Source organism: Phalacrocorax aristotelis, chromosome 10, assembly GCF_949628215.1.
Source record: "Phalacrocorax aristotelis chromosome 10, bGulAri2.1, whole genome shotgun sequence".
NCBI lineage: Eukaryota > Metazoa > Chordata > Aves > Suliformes > Phalacrocoracidae > Phalacrocorax > Phalacrocorax aristotelis.
In genome coordinates, this window is record NC_134285.1 from 1,181,838 (window position 1) to 1,201,076 (window position 19,239).

The following is a 19,239-nucleotide window of genomic DNA, read 5'->3' on the forward strand; positions in this document are numbered from 1 at the left end:
CCAGCCCCATCCCAACTGCATCCCAGTGCTTTGGCCGGAGTCGGCGGCAGCAAACCCCTCTGCAGCCAGGAGCGCTCGCCACGCGCCGCCGCGAAACGCTCCCACCTTCCAGCCGCCCTTTGCAAACCCACGACATGCCTGCACCTCCCAGAGGGCTGCGCACGGCACCTTTCCCAGCACCCCCAGTGGAAATACCCCTCCACAGACCTGTAAATTTTACTGTGGAAAACATGCCATTTTATGCCTTCGCTACCAGGCAGAGATTAAAGAGGGAGCTTATATTCGCAGGCAATCTGTTCACCTGGAAAGGGCTGCGTTGCTCAAGAAGAGTCAAACCCCTCCATATGGGACGGAAAATGGCTGATGGTTTGTGGCAGCGCCTGCGTGCACGCAGACGCTCTGCCACGGGAGCCTGGCTCCTGCGCACCAACCCAGAGCTCACGAGAGCAAAGCTGAGCTACCGGCACCGCGGAAACAGCAGTTCCGACATCAGCCTTCGGAAGAAAATCCAAGTTGACAGCAGAGGAGGGAAATGCTCCATTTGATCCGCTAATTCGTGCTGACTGTCGAGTCAAGGAGCTGCGTTCTGGTTAACTCTCCATTTTGCTTCCCGGCCAACTATCTGTGATTAACGCCTGTTTCTTGGCTTGGGCCGCTACAAGCTTTCAGGATCAAATGCTTTTCATCTCTGAGCTGTGCAACAGTAAGTGATGACTGGCACCCGCACGCCGGAGTGAAACCGCGTGGGAACAACAGAATTGTTTTGGGGAGCCTGGCAGTGAAATACCGAACCCTTCGTGCTCAGGAGCAGCCGCTTCTCCAATTGCTTGCTCTCCGGGCTGGTGTAAAGGCTGGTCTTGTGCCCTCCTGGAAGAGCTACCAGGCACCAACACAAACAGCACGGCTCCAACGGCCCTGTGGTTAATTGAGACGTATTTTACTGTATTCCAGGGAAAAGGTAGGTTGTTCCCAGCTTAGTGACAGTTCGTAAATACTGCACATATTTTTAATTAAACTGCCCGGTGTAGCAGTTTGGTGGTGGCAAAGAATGTCAGGAATTTTTGTGTGCTCCCCTGAAACAACAGTTGTGCAAAGGGAACCACCACTTCGCTGCAGAAAAAACCGAACCACCCCAATAATTTATAAAGAGCAAAGCTCTCCATGCATGGCTAAATGTCCTCCCATGCAGCCTCACATTTCCTAAAGTGAGAAAAGCCATTACAGCTACACCCAGCAGACGTTTCAGTCACGGTCTCTTCTCATCTATTTACAGCATTCGCGTTTTGACTGATGCAGCAGCAAACAAAGCCGACAGCGAGATCCGTCCCTGCCCCAGCCTCCACTCCCTTGCAAGCACCGCTCCCTCCCTCGGGCACCGCGGGGATAACGGCATTCAGCATCACCAAGCACCTTCCCTCCCTCCTGCCCGGCCAGGGACATGGTGACTTTCCCCTTGCGACCCAAGCGACAGCAGCAAGAGGAATGAGAGAGGGTGAGAAGGTCTGTGGAAGCTCCCCCTTCGACCACAATGTGGTTTCTGAATTAAGGACTTGGTTTTACTACATTCTGCTGAAGGCGAGTGCCGGGCGGCCTGGACAGCATCCCCTGCCTGTGCCCGCTCCAGGCGGGGAGCACCTGCAGCAGCTTTTCCCCACGGGACAAGCAAATGCTCCTCTTCAACACCAGCTCTGAATCCTGGCAACACCGGGAAGAGGCTTTGAAATGCCACAGTGGGAGCGTTAAGCGCAAGATGTGTCATTTGTAGGTAGAAACACTATTTTGAGGTATAGAACATTCAGATGTTTTAAATATTAACTATTAAAAGCAAACATATTTTAGGTTCCTACACAAACACGTATTTATAGCGCTGTTTGACACTGGCTGGCTGAGATGAGGCTCAGTCCCAAGCAATAACCACATGCAACAGGGCCGAGCCAGCCTTTATTCATCACAACCCTGATTAATTCAGACTGCGTTTAAGTCTTGCCCAGGCCCAGCCCACAGAGAGCTCAGGACACCGGGCAACGCAGAGCTTCACTGCAATTTAGGAGATACGATGACGAAAATGCTGCTCTGACCCAACAGAGAGGCACACCAGCACTGAACTTCAGGTGCCCCTAAAGGGCAACTCACCACAGTGAAACGGAAGCCTCTGCAGGATGAAGGCTTTGTATCTGATTTTAGGAAAACTGTTCAGAAATCACACTCGTTTTCTCTAGGCATTGTTCTTCTTTTCAGGCAGATATGTACAAAGCTCCGCTGTTGGTACCTAACGGGGAGGAGGGTCTCCAGGCAAACGCCCTCAACTCCCACGTCCCACCCAACGCTCCGATCTTCTCCCGGCCTTCACCTGAGCAAAGACAGGCCAGCCCTCGCGGCCTGGCTGCGCTTCTGCTCCGTGAGGCGTAACGGCAGAGGGGATCGAGGTGTAATTTTTCACTGGTTTTAGTACATAGACGTGAAGCGGCACGAGCTGCGGGCCTAGGAGCGGAGAGCGCGGGCCCCAGAACACGATGGGGTGTTGGCAGGTTCCCCTCGCGCCGGGAGCCTGCCGCAGGGCAAGGGGGGCTCGGGCCCCCCGCGCGCGTAGGGCTGAGGTGCACACACAGCGCTGCGCCCACCGGCCGCACCCCTCCCTCCTCCAGACACCGACGGCCAGCCCTTACCCCTTTGCAGATTGCCACTGCCTCCTTGGACATGGACTTGGGGTAGGCTACGTTGTGCTCCATGATGGACTGGAAGAGCTCGTCTTCATCTTCCCCCTCAAAGGGAGCCTAGAGCAAAGCAAACAGAGGCTCAGCGGCATCTCGTGATCTTTGAGCTTCCATTTGCTGCTGCGATCCTCACCCACGGCACCAGCCCCGGCCGCGCGGCGACTCGTGTCTCAGCCTCGCGGTCCCCGGGGCTGCATCCACGGCTCCATCTCCCGCACGGAGGGGATGGCCTCCCACCGGGTGCCAGCAACAAAACAAATTACACATCAGCATATGCTCGCAACGGAATTTAACTCAATCCCGTGGGAATCAATTAAAATTCAATTACCTGGCCAGCTAACATTTCATAGAGCAGGACTCCAAACGCCCACCAATCCACGGACTTCCCATAGGGCTGATAAGCAATTATCTGAAAACAACACAAACAGCAGGATTACGCTCCCATTTTTAACCTGTTGGCACAATGCAAACCGATTTCAAGCTGCGGTCCAGGTCAGATGGACAAGGTTATTTACTGAGACACCAGTCCCTGAACGGCAGGAAATTGCAATTATAAACAGAACCCATGACAGGGGAAGGGTTCAGTAACTTCAAAAAAAATCATCAGCCTTCAGATGTGCACTAAATATTAGGAAAAACCAGAGTATTCACTGATTTCAGACAGATTCATTCTGATTCAAACAGAATATTGGCGTGTTTGTTGTGCTCCTGCAGACTCATCACTGCCAGGCGCGTCGGAGCCGGAGCAGCAGCCGTTCTTGCACGTCGGGAACTTTTTTCCGCTGAATTCAGTGCAGTTGCTTTGAAATAACAACACAGAATTTGGCCCTCCGCGGATGCTACGAGGCCCTTTAAAAGATACTTGCAGCACACGGGTAGCCAAAACCCTCTGCATTCCAGGCTGCCGGTTTGCTTTATATTATTTATTGCAGGACACCCCTCACAAAATAAGGTAATAACCAATGGCCCCCCCCTTCCCTGAGCAATGTGGTTGTTTGGAGTCAGGGTATCGCTTTGGGGGTCCCTCCACCCTGCAGCACGGCCGGGCTGCGGCGGGAGGCTGCAGCCACACCTGAAGGGGAGCAGCGACACGTCCAGCCCAGGGAGCGCAGAAGGAGCCGGCCCCCCATGGGCACCTTTCTGCTTTGAAGGGTCTTTCAAGCTCCAGTTCATTTGCTGGGATGCTGCTGCTGCTGCCAGGCGTCATTTCAGTGCTTGGGGTTTGACAGGCCTCGGGCTTTGCCATCTGTTACTTAATGCAAAACAATTACGCACTTTATTCATCCTAATCACAGAATTCTATCCTGCAAAGATTCCTCTACTTGAGTACAAACGCAAATGGTATGCTGATCACAGGATTGCGTACACGGCAACCCGGCCCCAGAGGCTGGCTCCTGCCGTTATACCCCTGCTCCCGAGCCAGGCTCAGGTCCCGCGGCTCCAGGCAACCTCCAGAGCCCTCATGTTCAGCGCCCCCCGCCCTTGCAAAAGACCTCCGCAGCGTCCAGCGCGATCCGACCAGGAGGTAGGCCAAGGTGCAGGTCAGGTGCTGCCTCCCCGCCTAAGAAAAGACTTCCATCCCGTGAAAGCATCAGCGCCGAGCCGCGGTTAGAGAACACGAGCGACGCCAGCCTTCTCTTCCGTCCCCTTCTCTTCTGTCGCCCAAACGCAGCGACACGACCCTCGCTGCCTCGGCAGCGTCCCGCAGCCTGGCCAGACCCTTGCCGCTGGGAGCAGGCGTCGAGCTGCAGCTCTGAAACACCTCCCACTTGCTCTTTAGATGACTTACGAGTGCTCTGGGCAATTTAGGTGTGAACTGTTCACACTATAAAAGGCCTTTAAAAGAAAATAGTACTTAGAAGGAATCCTTGCAGAAAAGCAGTCTCTGTAAACTGAAGTTGCCGACTGCACCTTAGGGAAGGTCAAAGCCCAACAGCTGAAGAACACGTTTTGTTCAGAAGAGGTGATGCATGTGGGGTCACCTGCGCTTGGTACCCGTCGCCTTGGCACGCAGAGCTGTGGCTTAGAACATAAAAAGCCCTGAAAATGGGTCAAGCAAATCGCAGGATGTGTTCACCCTGCAGACACGTTGGCTTGAGAACATCGCAGCTTCCTAACGGGAGTCCAGCAGGTCCAGCAGGAGGGCCCGGGAGCCGAGCTCCACGCGGGGACCGCGGCGCTGCGGTGGGCTTGGCCACCCAGCTGGAGACCGCGCCAGAACGGCATGCCCTGGTTCTAGGCACAAAGTAGGGGATGTGTATATTCTGTCTTTTGAGACCCGCTGGTACCCGGCTTTAACACCATTCCGGGGTACTGCAGCGATTTGCCCCCTGATTTCCCATCTTCTGTTTTTCTTTTGGAATAAAAAATTATAGCAAGCAGAAGGAAACAAAAGTGTAAGTGATAACGCTCAGGCAAATACCAAGAGAACTGGCCACTTGTCCTGCTTTGGAAGAGTATTAATGACACCCAGCAACTGAGCTACGAACCAGCAGGGCACCAGCATTAACCTTGGTAGGATGAGGATACGTAATACCCATTTGAACAAGTACCTAAAGACCGCTCTGGCTGCAGCAAAACACCATGTGGTTCAGCATAAAGCACATCTAACTATGTCCTAGCAAAGAGAATCGTCTTCTCTAAGGTATTTAAATGAATAAATATTCATCTCATCATTGAAAATTCAGCAGAGTGAGAAGATTTTAGAGGGGTATTTTTATGTTAAGGGAACAGGTATTTGGGAATAATTACCTACCTGAATTTCCCAAGTCTGACATTAAATTGCACCCCTACCGCACGTCACGTAAGCGTCATATGTGACTTCATCACATGAGTAATAACAAAACGCAAAATAATTTCGGAGTCATCTAGAGCCGTATAAAGGGAGCCTCTCCTCACCAGGCACACGGCCCTTCGCTGCACGTAGCAAGCTGGAGAGATCTAAAGATTCCCACTTCACATGGAAATATTACCCAGTGACAATTCCGTTCTTCCCCAGCGGTGACGCCGTGCTGGGAGCGGCTGTCACACGGGCGAGGGGTGAAGCCGAGCTCCTGGGCTCATCTTTTCCAGGAGCGAGGATGCCAGCGAGGAGCAGCCCTTGGTGGGTTTGAGCGTGCCAAAGGTCAGACAGGCACGGGGACACCAGCGGCACAAAAACACCCCCAAGGGGGAAAACGCTGCAGGGAGACCAGCACGGAGGATTTTTTGTACTTTGAGGCTGAAGCAGGGCATGCAGCCGAACGGAGAGGCAGATCCAGCATCGCCGCTTCCAGCTGTAGCCTTCTGCGGGGACGGACAGTGCTGAGGGGATGGACTTTCCGGGCGGATGGTGAATTCACTAATGCCCCTGTTTCTATCAGAAAGCTGCCCGCAGCAAAGCCACCCCATGGAAAAGAGCATCAGGCAGGCTGCTGGAAGATGTACAGAGCATCTACTGCCTTTCTGCATCTCCTACCTCAGGTGCAATGTAGTCCGGAGTGCCGCAGAAGGTCTTGGTAGTCACCCCGTCCCAGATGTTCTCCTTGCACATGCCGAAGTCCGCGATCTTTATGTGCCCCTCGCTATCCAGCATCACGTTGTCCAGCTTCAGGTCTCTACAAAGCCAAAGCGAAACGATTACACAAAGGACCACCTGCGAAGCCACCGGGCAAAGGAACACGTTTCCTGAGCCCAAGTGCTCTCTGGCACGCGAGCTCTGGCCTCGACTCACCCCCAGACTCTTTGGAGGAAAACGTTTGGGGAAATGAGGGAAAATAAGTCAGAGATCTGCCAGGATGAATTGTTTAGCTCACTTTTAACCCACAGCAACCCCATGCTGGGCAAATCGCTTTTAAGTGTATGACGGAAAACTCTCATCTAGCAGGGAGACAGCTTTAATAGAATTTTTTTTTGCGCCTATGGAAATCAGAGTGTACTTAAAGCTCACCAGCACTGAAGGAGTACCTGCTCAGCAGAAGCCCCTGCATCACCTCTGCTGTGCTCCCCCACGAAAACACAAATCAGCCGTGCTTCTCTCTGATCCTTGCCCGCGGAATAGCTGTTAGTTATACCCAACCCTGCAGGAGCTTTGCTCTTCCGCACAAATCGAAGAGACAGTTTCAGCTGTAAAGCTCCCGAGCCAGCTCCCGGCCCTGACCGGCCCCCCAGAGGTGGCTGCTCCAGCCTGAAGGATGGTTTTGCAGCAAACACTCGGTATTTCAACAAGGAGAAGTGTAAGGGCATGCACCTGGGAAAACATAATCCGGGAGTGCAGCACAGACTGGGATCCACCTGGCTGGAGAGCAGCTCTGTGGGGAGGGACCTGGGGGTCCTGGTGGACAGAAAGCTCAACATGAGCGAACAGTGGCTGCTGCGGCCAAGAAGGCCAACAGGATGCTGGGCTGCATCAAAAAGGGCATCACCAGCAGAGAGAAAGAAGTCGTTATCCCGCTCTGCTCAGCGCTGGTCAGGACACCCCTGGAGCGCTGTGTGCAGTTCTGGTTCCCGCTGTACAAAAAGGATGTGGCCAGGCTGGAAGGGGCCCAGAGAAGGGCCACCAGGATGATTGGAGGACTGGGAAGCTGCCGTATGAGGATAGGCTGGGAGAGCTGGGCTTGTTCAGCCTTGAGAAAAGGAGGCTCAGAGGGGATCTCATCCCCGTGTACCAGCACTTAAGGGGCAGCTACAAAGAAGATGGAGACTCCCTTTTCACAAGGGGTCCCATGGAGAGGACACGGGGGGATGGACACAAGTTGCCCTTGGGGAGATTCCGATTGGACACGAGAGGGAAATGTTTCACAGTGAGGACAGTCACCGTTGGAATAATCTCCCCAGGGAAGGGGTTGGCTCGGCCACGTTGGACACCTTCAAGAGTCGGCTGGACAGGGTGCTGGGCCGTCTTGTCTAGGCTGGGCTCTTCCCAGAAAGGTTGGACTAGATGGTCCCTGAGGTCCCTGCCAGCCTGGGATTCTGTGACTCTGGGATTCTGTGATTTCAGGTGCAGTTTCTGCATTACCAGCCGCGTAATTACCGTGCAGGTCCGTGACCTGTGCCGCTCCTGCCTTATGTTCTATGCAGGGAAGCATTACTCAGAGGTCTCCATTTCCATATCGGAGCATGTCTGTGAGATTTCCCTTGCCCGAGGGCGACAGTAGGTGACAAGGCAGGTGACAGAGCGGCACCTTGGTGCAGGCACAGGCTGTGCCCTGCCCGCCTGTCGGCTCGGGGCAGAGCAAATGCACATCGCGCATCGCAGCGCGGGCCTCAAGGGCACGCCGTGGCTGCGTGAGCCCTCTTAGAGACCCCACGACATACCCCACTGGGAACAGCCTGCTCAGCAGACCCGTGGGGCTGCGCAGGGCATGAGGCTTAACTTTGTTAAGTAAGAGCCCAACAACAGGAACAGCATAATTTACATAATCTTCCTGGTTTTTTAAGGCTGTTTTTTCCAATTATTGTGTCAGCGCTTAGAACCCCGACGGGCCAAAGGCAGACGGACACGAGCCTGGTTGCGGGGGAAGGAAGGAAGAAGGGGCACTGGGGACCAGCAGACCTAGAATCTCTCTGTAGCGGCTGATGGCAAAAAACATCCCTCACGTCAGGCTTGCTCCACTCCTTTCATCTTCGGAACAGTCTTCAGCATCTCGTAACTTCAGCAGCACAGCTGGCATTTCTTTTTGCAAAGCAGTTAATGGTATCTGACACTCATTAGGATGCTCTGCTCTACCTCGGGCTCTGGGAATACGCCTAGGCAGGGAAGAGCAGCAGCAGACTAGTTTCAGCGCTTAAGCAGCAGCCTCAGAGCCCGGTCCAGCACTTGGCAGTGACCTAGCTAGCTCTGGATGCTATCATCACACCACGAATGGAAAAGAAGTTTTAGTGCCTGAACCAGAAGTGACATACTCGCACTCCAGATCTCAGAATAAGCCATTCATAAGCACTTACTCTAGTGTTAATGGTAAGAAAATAGTGCCCTGCAGCAAAATGCGTGGCTTAGAATTGGTCCACGCTGCCAGCAAGCATTTGTGTCATAGGGAGAGAAACGCGTGAAACAGAGGCAAGAGGGGAACCAGAGCTGCCTTCCTGTAGAACGGGGACAAAGACAAGAACCTTCTCAAGTCCCAGCGGCACCAGGAGGCTCCCAGCTCCGTTTCGGGACAGGCAGGTGCCGGCCCCCGCCTGCGGCACGAGCAGGGTGGGGAGCCCCGCGGTCCGTCACAGAGCCGGCAGCGGGGCTGCGGGAGCCCTGCGGAGCACCGCACTCGTCGCATCGCTCCGGCTGTGGCTGGAGATCTCGGGGGAAGAGAGGAAGGAGGAACTTGCTCACCTACCGATAAATGATGCCTTTGCTCTGCAGAAAGAAGAGGCCAATGGCTATTTCTGCTGCGTAGAATCTGAAAGGAAAGGTTTAAAAGGAAGACTGATAATTAAAGGAGATGAATCAAAATGAAAACCTTCCAAATCCAATCGCACTAAATAAAACCCATTGGGCATACATGACCAAAGGATAAAGACAGACACAACTTAAAACCACCAGACAAGTATCAGAGGAGAATGACAGAGCCCACCCTCTGCTCGCATCGGGTAGGGATGCGGTCAGGTCGCTGGGGGCTAGCAGGGGGCTGTCACTTCTTGTTACACAGATTCTCATTAAGCGAGAGCTGGGATCTGCGGCTGTTCGTTACTGTGCGCTGGCAACGCGGCTTGAAAAGTTATCTGTCATCTCGGGGAGGCCGAGGAGATAACACGCACTGCCACCGCTTGCTTTGAAGAATATTCTGGGTCTCGGAGGACTCTGCCAGAGTGCAAAGCACTGGTCCAAACCCACCCGGGCTCTGCTCACTGTTTGTGTCTTCTATTTAAGCATACAAAGGCTTTCACGAGCACATTCCGCGCTGCCCAGGTTACAGGGAGCAGGAGCCGAAAGCCACCAGTTAACGCTCGGGTTGGCGACCCCAGCAGAGGAGCCAAAGACCCAGCGTCCCCGGGGAAGGGCACGGGGCAGACCGGAGGCATGCTGGCAGCACAGTGGGCTGGGAGCTCACCACAGGAAGCCTCCAAAGCTCCCTGCCTTGTGCTTTTATGAAGGTCAGTAATTCCCCTATCACCAAGTGCCAATGTATCCCAAAGATGATCTGGAGGCACCAGCATCCTTGGCAACGGGCAAAGAATCATCCTGCATCTTCCCATTCCTGCCGTCCTCCCCTTCCCCCCCTTTCTGCCCAGGACTTGCACCACAAAAGCCTGTGCCTTGGACTATATTTCCAGCTATACGACAAAAGCACACCAAATACCTACCCTGAAGGTGCCAAACTAGGGCTACTGAACTTACACAGCATGTGGCTCTTTAAACCTCCCAACCTGCTGGATCTGGTACATTAAGTCCCCACCGTTCACATATTCCATCACAAAATACAAGCGATCCTAAAGAAAGAAAGCAAACAATTAGCAGCAGGATTATTAGAGCAGGGAATCTGCAGGACCATGGCAACTGAGAGCTCCAGCCTGTGTTTTCATGGCAATACAGTTATCACCATTGCCCTCCCCAAGGGGTGCAGGTGGAGCTCGTGCTCATACGGAGCCCATAAGGCAGATGCATTAATTCCTTTCCAAAGCCCCGGACTTAAGCCCTGCACCGCTGCAGATGGATCCGACGGAGAAGGCAAGTGGAGGAATTCCTAAACCAGAGGTTTTTCACTTCCCATTATTAAATTTGCTCTCATTCGCCACCGAGTCCGTTTTGCAGGGTGTTGGATCAGGCAGCTCCTTGCCAGCATTCTCCAGGCACCGCACGGCTTCAGTTACGAGAGGCGCGAGAGCCGTGAGCGGTTCCCACGGGGACCAGCCTCCGTGTGCCGGCAGCGACCAGGGCGGTTTGGCCAAGCACCACGAGGGACGTGTGTCGTTCCCAGCTCACCAGTCTCGCCCTCTCCCCGGGAGCAGCCTGCGGCACATGCCTGCAGGGGTCCCAGCAGCCCCCGGCCAAGCCGGGGAGGCAGGAGGAGGTTGCAGAGCCCCCCACCCCGCTCCCAGCAGCCTCAGCAGACCCCTCTCCCCGCTCCTCCCAGCCTGGTCCGAGGGTACACTTAATGTTCACACATGGTTAATTGATTAAGTAATTGTTAAGAGCAGAACAAACAGGTCAATCAGTGGCTGAATCAATTAAACTACTCGCTAGTAGGTGCGATCACAGCCACCTATAAGCACACACTGACTTTGCCTCTGATGTGCAACACGCACTTTGCTTTCATTAATTAAAACTTTCCAGATTAAAGCACACCCCCCCTCTTCAACAGTGTGGCAGCCACGTAGGTTCAGGCCTAAGAGGTTCCCAAGCAAGCTTCTGAAGCGATGGGTTTCTCTCTGCACCGCGCTGTCCCCAGGGAAAGCCCAGCCGTGTGCAGGGGCAGGCTCGGGCTTGCACCGCAGCTGCCCTGGAGCCACGGCGACTGCCGTGAGCTGCTGGGGGTGTTGTATGCGCAGCACGGCTCCCGCATTCATTGCCAGCGTTAGTCTTGCTGGATGTAAGCCCAGTCCTCTAAACATTGCTAGAAATTTGAGAAAGCGTGGGCCATGATCAGCCTCAAGGAGAGCAACAAGGCACGGAACAAGACCCTGGCGCTCCCACAAAGCTCAGAACTGTGGATTAATAAAACAAAAGCAGCTGGATCTTATCGTGCCACATCCCAAACAGGGCTCTAGCAAGAGCCCTGCAAGTCATGGGGGGCAAGCGGGAGCTCCACACCAGCAACACCTTTACCCTGGGGAATCCATGCCCTTGAAACACCACTTTCCTCTATGTTTCACAGCTCTTTATTTTTTTTTTTTTAAATGGGAAACGGCTGTGAAGAAAATCGCACAAGACTGCCAAAGCCACCAACCTAAACCTGCCGAGAGCACGGGACGTTGCTCAGGGCGGGAGAAGCGACAGCTCCGGACTACCGGAGTGCCTGCAGGCGCGGGACAGACTGCCGTCCGAGGGGGTCCTCCCTGCCCGCAGATACCCGTGCTCGGACCTGCGCGTGTGCCAGGTATGGATGAGGACAGCAAAGCGCTGCGTAACGTCAGGCCTGGGTCACCCTTCTTACAACAGGCAGCTTTCTGCAGCCTCCAAAGCGCGGTCGGCGTGGGGCCTCGACGCCCAGAGGCATCGCCCCAGCCCCGCGCCACCGAAGGAAGGAGGCGAAGGCTGGAGCCCCGTGAGAGCTTCGGGATTGCGGCGTTACATAATAATCCGTAATATTTCCCATTCTTCGTTTCCTCCTGAAATAAACCTTGCCATGCTTCTAACACAGGAAGGACAAGGAGCCCAGAAGATCTGCAAATGTGAGCATTACCATAATAAGGGTTACGGGGTAGCTCGGGTAATCAGCTCTTCCACCCCGGGCGCAGCAGAGCCTGGCGATGCTCAGCCCACCCCGACAGCGGCGTCCCCTCAAGGGCAATTAAATACGGTACCGAAGGGGCAATCAGGCTGTGAAAAACATGTGGCGCTGATGGGGTAGAAAAGAGATTTCGGCTTATCAGAGGAGTGGGAATTTCGGTGCATACCCCTCTGGAAATGACTGCCTCTGCCACGGCGTCGATACAGTTCAGCAGTTAGGCACGGGGCAAAGTCACCTTCAGCAGCCGCTGTCACGCTAGTCATCCTGTGACAGTAGCTGGAGAGGAAAGCAATACCGCGCTCGTTTGCAGCTGTTTCCTAAATATATCGATCAGCTTCAAGAAGGAAGAATATTAAAAAGACGGTCTCTTGAAACAGCCAGCTGAGCTCTAAAAAGCAGGATTTGAGCTTTCCTCATTTGGGTGGAGAAGAGAATGCTGGTGCTTCAGAGGAAAAAAAAAATATGTCGTGAATAAAGCAGCCAGATGGCTGGGCAGCCTACAGGCTGGAAGAGAGGGATGGAAACGGAAAGCTCTCCTGGCTCTTGTCTACGGCAGAAAAGGACGGGGTCTGTCCAAGATTGGAGCATCCAAACTCACCGAGCAACAGCAAGTTACAGACACATAAATACCCCCTGCAGAGGCTTGCACGGAGCTGGTAAAACACGCACGCCCCTTCCTCGGGCAGCCACGGTGCAGCTCCCGGGCTCCTTCTGATGCCCTCCTCCTCATCAACCACTCGTTGGGTTCCTCCTCCTGCCCGCCTCTCCTCTGTGCACAGGGTCAGAGCCAGGACCACAGCCGCGTTCCCCATCCACCCGTTATTTATCATTCCTCCGTGTCACTGCTGCTGCCGCGCCCTTCGCTGCTGAGCCCCAGAGGGAAGGGAGGTCGTCAGTGAAGGCATGGCTCACCCGGGGACACCGGGGGACACCGGCTCACCCCTCCTCCCGGGAGCCCAGGCTCAGACCCAGGACCTTTTTGGGGCAGAGCACCCCAAGATCCCTCAGCCGGACCAGCATGAGGCTTCCCTTGTCCTTCAGACCCAGGCAGGAGCTCTCCCACCGCTCATCTTCACTCTCTAAAATGCAGATTTAGGGCTTTTCTCTCTCCCACCGGTCGCTGAACTAACAGCCCCGACTGAGAAGTGTGCTCCAGACGGTGCTCCCAGAAATCAGAGTGCTTTGTGCCAGCGTTTGATAATACACCCTGCTATACATTTTGATTACATTACAAATACGATTACTATTAAGCTACTATAGGTCTGCCAGGAATAATCCTGCGCTGACTCACTTCAGATGCCAGAGAGATGCTGTGTGAAATAGCTTCTCCTACCACATTCTGATTACTGTGCTGCAAAGCCGGTCCGCAGGCTTTAAATACACTGAATGTGTTTGGTAAATTAAATTTCTGGGATAATATTAAAATGTAATCCTCCTGGATACCATTGTCATCGTTCCAAAGGACTCTGCTGATTCCCTCTCCCTGCTCCCGCTGACATGTACCTGGACGCTTTCATTCACAGGTTGCTCGACAGCTGCCCAGAGATCGCTTTAAAGGTCCCCTGTCCCCTTCCCCGCTCCCTCTCCCTGCTCCCGATTTGGACAAACTCAATCACACGCCCGTTTCAAACTGAATTTCCTGCGGTTTGTATTAGGTCTCGCTCTCCAATTTTTGATCACAAGAATGAATACTGAGAAAAGCGCAGCCCTTTGCTATTGAATCATAACAGACATCACAGGTGGGGGGGGGCACTGGAGGGGCTGGGAAATCACATCTAAAGCCATCAACAGCTCCCTGATAAAAAAAATCTCAGGGTGCAGATATTCTCCATTACAGCCTCCAGCTGAACACACACACACATTTTGTTCATGGAGGCATTTTTTGCCAGGAAATCAGACAAGTTGCGAGGTTGCCAAGGCAGAAAATACGCGGCTGCTTCTGCAAGGGGAGTGACACCCAGGAAAGAAACATGAATAAAAGCGAAGGCACGTTTTCAAGAAGCAGAGCAGAAATCCCTGCGGCTCCACCCGCGCTGCTCCCGGGCGCCCTGCAGCCACCCTGAGAGGCGCTGGTCCCGGATAACTGGTGACACTGGGTCTCTGGGAGAGGGTTTCTGCTCACAAACTCACCACCGTAGCATTTTGCAAAGCGCCAGGCTCCCCCAGCTCAACGCTCAGGGCCCAGCAGGGTCCCCGGCCGGCTCTGCCCCGCGCCCCGGGACAAGCTGCGGTGGCAGCGGCACTTACCATCGTCTGAAAGCAGGAGTGGAGCTGGGTCAGGAACGGAGGCTTCCCAGAGAGAGCCAGGACGCGTTTTTCAACCATCGTGCACTCCACGTCGTCGTCCTGGATAACGACGTCCTTCTTCAAGATCTTAACGGCGTAGAGCTCGTCAGTGCCCTTCCTCTCCGCCAGCATCACCTGCGCGAGGGAGAGGACACACGCAGGATAAAGGCAAACGAGGGTCTCCAACGCTGCTAGTTTGCCACGGCCACTAGTTAAAAATAATGCTTGCTTATTATCCCGTGGCTCCCCTTACAGCCCTGAAAAGAGATTCGGGTGCCAAACGACGCAGAAAGCTACCAGCGGGATTTCCAAAATGAATTAGGAACCCTAAGTCTAACCAGTAACACGTCTACTTCCTCGCCACCTGATCACCTCGAGGAAGCCAGCCCGAGGGGTCTGCTGATGTCTGACTCACAGGTCACCCTTCAACACCTTTCACCCCTGAGTTGGGCCCTGGTTCGGCACCCTCAGGGTGCAAGCAGCGTCGGGGGAGGGCGCCGAGAGCTGGAACACAGAATCCATCATGTTACGAAGTGGTAAAAAAATTAAAGTTGAAAAAAGTTAGTATAAAGCCAATAGTAAGAAAAAGCCAGCAAGGTTTTCTCTGCCCCGCACACGCCCTCCACAAGGCGCACAGCGATCAAATCCCAATTACGCGCTGCTCCATCCCCCAGCCAAAGCCCCTCTCACACAGAAGAATCCAAGCAACCTTCCATTTTAAACCTGTTTCACCCATTTGCAGGTTTATTTATCGCAATAAATGGGATGCACTGCTTCTGCTGGTGCAAACTTCCCTCATTAATCACATCGGTCCCAGTGAGCGTCCCCAGACCGATCCACCACGCTCCATCAGTGTAAGCTGCTCCGCGGGCGGCCGGCAAAATAAACGGACTCTGAAAGCACACTTTGCTTCCCACTTTCCCCCCTCACACTCTCTCATCCCGTTAGATCCGAGTGCTCGGTGGAAATGAACTGCTTTCCATTTGAAGGAGTCCGCAGAAATCCTCCAGTCGCATTGGCAACAGGAGTTTGGATGTTTTGAAAATAAATTATGAGAAGTCACATCAATGGGGTGGAACTGAAATGCATTTTGGAGCGTGGCAGGCTGGCAGAGGAAACACGAGCGGGTCTCACAGATGACTTATGAGACACTAAGACAGCAGAATTAACCCTCGCTGGCCCGAGGCAGATGACAAAGGGCCAGAGCCCCACGCTCCCCACCACAACGTGCCCGGCTCCGGCACAGAGCCCCGAACCTCCCTGGGGAGCTGGAGCTCGGGCAGAGCCGGTCATGGGGCTCCCTCCTGGGCAGAGCAGCCCCCTTTTGGGTCTGGGGAGAAGGCACCAGGGTGCCAGCCCTGGGGCCGCCAGGCAGGGGACCAGCCCGAGGAGTGGGGACAGGGCAGGGGACCAGCCCAAGGACTGGGGACAAGGCAGGGTACCAGCCCGAGGACTGGGGACAGGGCAGGGGACCAGCCCAAGGACTGGGGACAGGGCAGGGGACCAGCCCCAGGACTGGGGATGAAGCAGGGACCAGCCCCAGGACTGGGGACAAGGCAGGGGACCAGCCCGAGGACTGGGGACAGGGCAGGGGACCAGCCCGAGGAGTGGGGACAAGGCAGGGGACCAGCCCGAGGAGTGGGGACAAGGCAGGGGACCAGCCCCAGGACTGGGGACAAGGCAGGGGACCAGCCCGAGGACTGGGGACAAGGCAGGGGACCAGCCCCAGGACTGGGGACAGGGCAGGGGACCAGCCCCAGGACTGGGGACAAGGCAGGGGACCAGCCCCAGGACTGGGGACAGGGCAGGGGACCAGCCCCAGGACTGGGGACAAGGCAGGGGACCAGCCCCAGGACTGGGGACAGGGCAGGGGACCAGCCCCAGGACTGGGGACAGAGCAGGGGACCAGCCCGAGGACTGGGGACAGGGCAGGGGACCAGCCCCAGGACTGGGGACAAGGCAGGGGACCAGCCCGAGGACTGGGGACAGGGCAGGGGACCAGCCCCAGGACTGGGGACAAGGCAGGGGACCAGCCCGAGGAGTGGGGACAAGGCAGGGGACCAGCCCGAGGACTGGGGACAGGGCAGGGGACCAGCCCCAGGACTGGGGACAGGGCAGGGGACCAGCCCCAGGACTGGGGACAGGGCAGGGGACCAGCCCGAGGAGGGAGGTCTCTAGTGCCCGCCTGCTTGTTAGAGTGAAATATAACAGTACGATGGGGAAGAGTGCTTTTTGGAAGCCTGTGGCTCTGGCTCACGTCAGGCACTTGGCTGCGGTGCTGGAGAGGCTGGCTGTCCTTGACACGCTGCTTGTCAGGCTTAGCCAGGAAAGGCATCGGGGCTCCTCAGCGCCAAGTGCTTTGGAGAAGCCACTGACATTTACATTTTCATCATCGGGGCCAGGATTGCAGCGACCGCACGCCGCACCCATCCGTCGGCAGGGCTAAAAAGCAGACTGATGGCGTGTCAGCGACTTCGGTAACTGATTTATTTATTCACTGATGATTGAAGAAAGTTGAGAACCCGGAGCAGCTCGGTGTGCTGCTGCGATGCAGCCCAGCAAGGCGCCGGGACCAGATCTGTGCCTCATCCTTCCCTGGCACCAGCTCCCCGAGGTGCCTTTTGCACCAAACAGAGGAGCTCCCCTCGCAGGAGAGCCCACGGGCGCGGGCAGACGGGTGCCCTGCCTGCGGCCGCGGGACACGGTGCCAGGGCAGCAGACACAGCGGCTTCACACGGATTCGGCACTTCTGCCCTCCCCTGCAATTCTGCGCGAACTGAACCGTTTCAGTTTATTGCCTCCATTTATCTTCATGGCTTTTACACACGAGTTGAGATTTACAAGCCACCGTGCACGGGTGCTAAAAAAATGGGGCTGATTTTTAAGTCATAAAAGCAGACAGGCTTCGGCAGCTCAGAATTGGTGGAAAAGAGAAGCCACAGCTCCAAGAACACAGTGTGTGGGAAGATGAAGCCTGTGACCTGGGAGTAAGTGGTTCATGTGCAATATCGATTATACGGAGACTGACCTTGCTACCCGTAACCCTTTCAGAGAAAAAGTAACTACACCAGAGAACCTCTGAGCCTGGCATCAGCTGCTGCCCCGAAGGGACCGTGCCAGGGTGGGGGGTGGCAGCAGGAGCCCCTTCGGAGGCAGAGATTGCAGCCCCAGGCAGGGCTCGGAAAGCCTCCTGGTGCTTCTCCAGACCTTTTCCTTGGAGACTCTCGGGGAGAGGGTGCTGCTGTTGGTAACAGCGCATGTTTGGGAATAAACACACCGGGAGAATTCCCTGGGGCTACACACAGACAAACGTAACAGGTAAAATCAGCTGCTGGCAGACAGGGTTCGGCTGCAGCAAATAACAGCACTGGGGAGCTGAACCCTGCTGGGGCGATCGGAGCCCACCCTGCGCAGCAGAAGACCCCAGAAAGCACGGTGGGTGCCCCCAGAACGCCCGTGCGCGATTCCCACCCGACCGGGGCCGCGGCTACCACCGGCGCAGCGAAGGGCAGAGGTTGGCCGGCGTACCTCGCTAAATGCAAAACACTGCTCTAGGGCGTATAGGGACTGTGTTTCATGCGGCAGCTTCCCAGTGACACGGCAATCCCGAGCCACAGCTGAGCCAAAAAGCTCTGCTTTACTGAAATGTGAACGGCAAAAGCGCTTTGCAGCTGGCTTTTAGGCCCCACACCCGCACCGAAGGGGCCAGGCGCGAGAGCGTGCGGCTGGGCGAGCGCGGAGGGATGCCGAACGCCACGCGTTGCTCTCTTTCTCACAGCCGGGCTGGCAGAGCGAGCAGCTCCAGAAGCCCCCATCGAGACTAACGCCGTTCAGGATGCTCTAATTGCTGTGAGTTTCCATATGCAGAAGAGATCGCAGGCTCTGGTCTATGGCCAATCGAGAAAATACCTTCTGCGCCCTGAGTGACAAAGCCTGCGCAAGCATTAGCAGCCCTGGCCTGTTCCCCGAGCGGGAGACAGCTTACGCGAGCGTCTCGGAGCCCGTCTCGCTGCGCCCCTGCCCGTGGCGGCTCGGCGGTGCGGTGCCAGCGTGACAGCTCGGAGCCCGTCCAGCTGCACAGAGGAGCCTGCTCCGAGCTCGGTGCGCGAGGGCTGGCTCAAAGCTGGACCCGCAGGCTGGCATCGCAGTTCCTATGGTGACTGCAGCGCCGGCACGGCTAGGATCTCAGGAGAAGGACGGCCACTGATGAGCGGGCTTCATCAGCGGCTGATAATGACACAGCAAGTAAAGAGAAAGGTTGGGACCCATCGCGCTATCAAGACAAAAAGATTCCAACAAGCCAAGGCACCCAGCACGGTTTGATAACGCCCCGAACAGAGCCGCGCACAAGGTGCACGCTGGTAAAGGAGGGAGCGTGCCCCCAAACCTCACCACGTGCCCGGGGGGCCAGAGCACCGCTCTGCAAGTCAGAGACCGAGTGCCCGCCCCGCTGCGCCAACCACCAGCCCCGCTCCCGCGTTTCATACCAAGAGAGGAGAGGCAAGTTTTTTTACAGCTTGAAGATTATCACAGGACATGAAAACTGTCTCCCACTGCCTCTAATCCGTAACTGCAGAGGCAAAGGAAACAGCCCCACTCAGAAAAACACCATAAAACCCCTAGAAAAGACTGACAGATTGATAGCATGACAGATTGATTAGCTGCAAAAATATGAGCAAGCCACGTAATTTAACTTTCCTCTATTTATATTACAGCAAAGCAAGCCCAGGGTGGGCTGCGCCAAGTGCTGCCTTCTTCAGTCAGGAATGTCTCCCTTCCCTGACTGCCACCACCTACAGCTCCTGGGGGCTCCGACGGACCCTGCGACGGGGCCGGCAGCAGCCCAAGACGACCCGAGACCCCCAGGGAGCACC

The 19,239-nt window shown here is 55.5% G+C and overlaps 1 protein-coding gene across 3 annotated transcripts in view; it reads right to left on the bottom strand.

Moving 5' to 3' along the window:
• PRKCB (protein kinase C beta) overlaps window positions 1-19,239 on the bottom strand; it is a 132,571-nt gene that overhangs the window by 19,585 nt on the left and 93,747 nt on the right. For all 3 annotated transcript variants that reach the window (XM_075104588.1, XM_075104587.1, XM_075104589.1), the window contains 6 exons: window positions 14,327-14,500; window positions 10,027-10,118; window positions 9,026-9,088; window positions 6,172-6,310; window positions 3,043-3,123; window positions 2,667-2,774 (listed from right to left, as the gene is read on the bottom strand). In XM_075104588.1, the coding sequence (XP_074960689.1) occupies window positions 2,667-2,774; window positions 3,043-3,123; window positions 6,172-6,310; window positions 9,026-9,088; window positions 10,027-10,118; window positions 14,327-14,500 (657 nt within the window). The remainder of the gene's footprint in view (window positions 1-2,666; window positions 2,775-3,042; window positions 3,124-6,171; window positions 6,311-9,025; window positions 9,089-10,026; window positions 10,119-14,326; window positions 14,501-19,239) is intronic.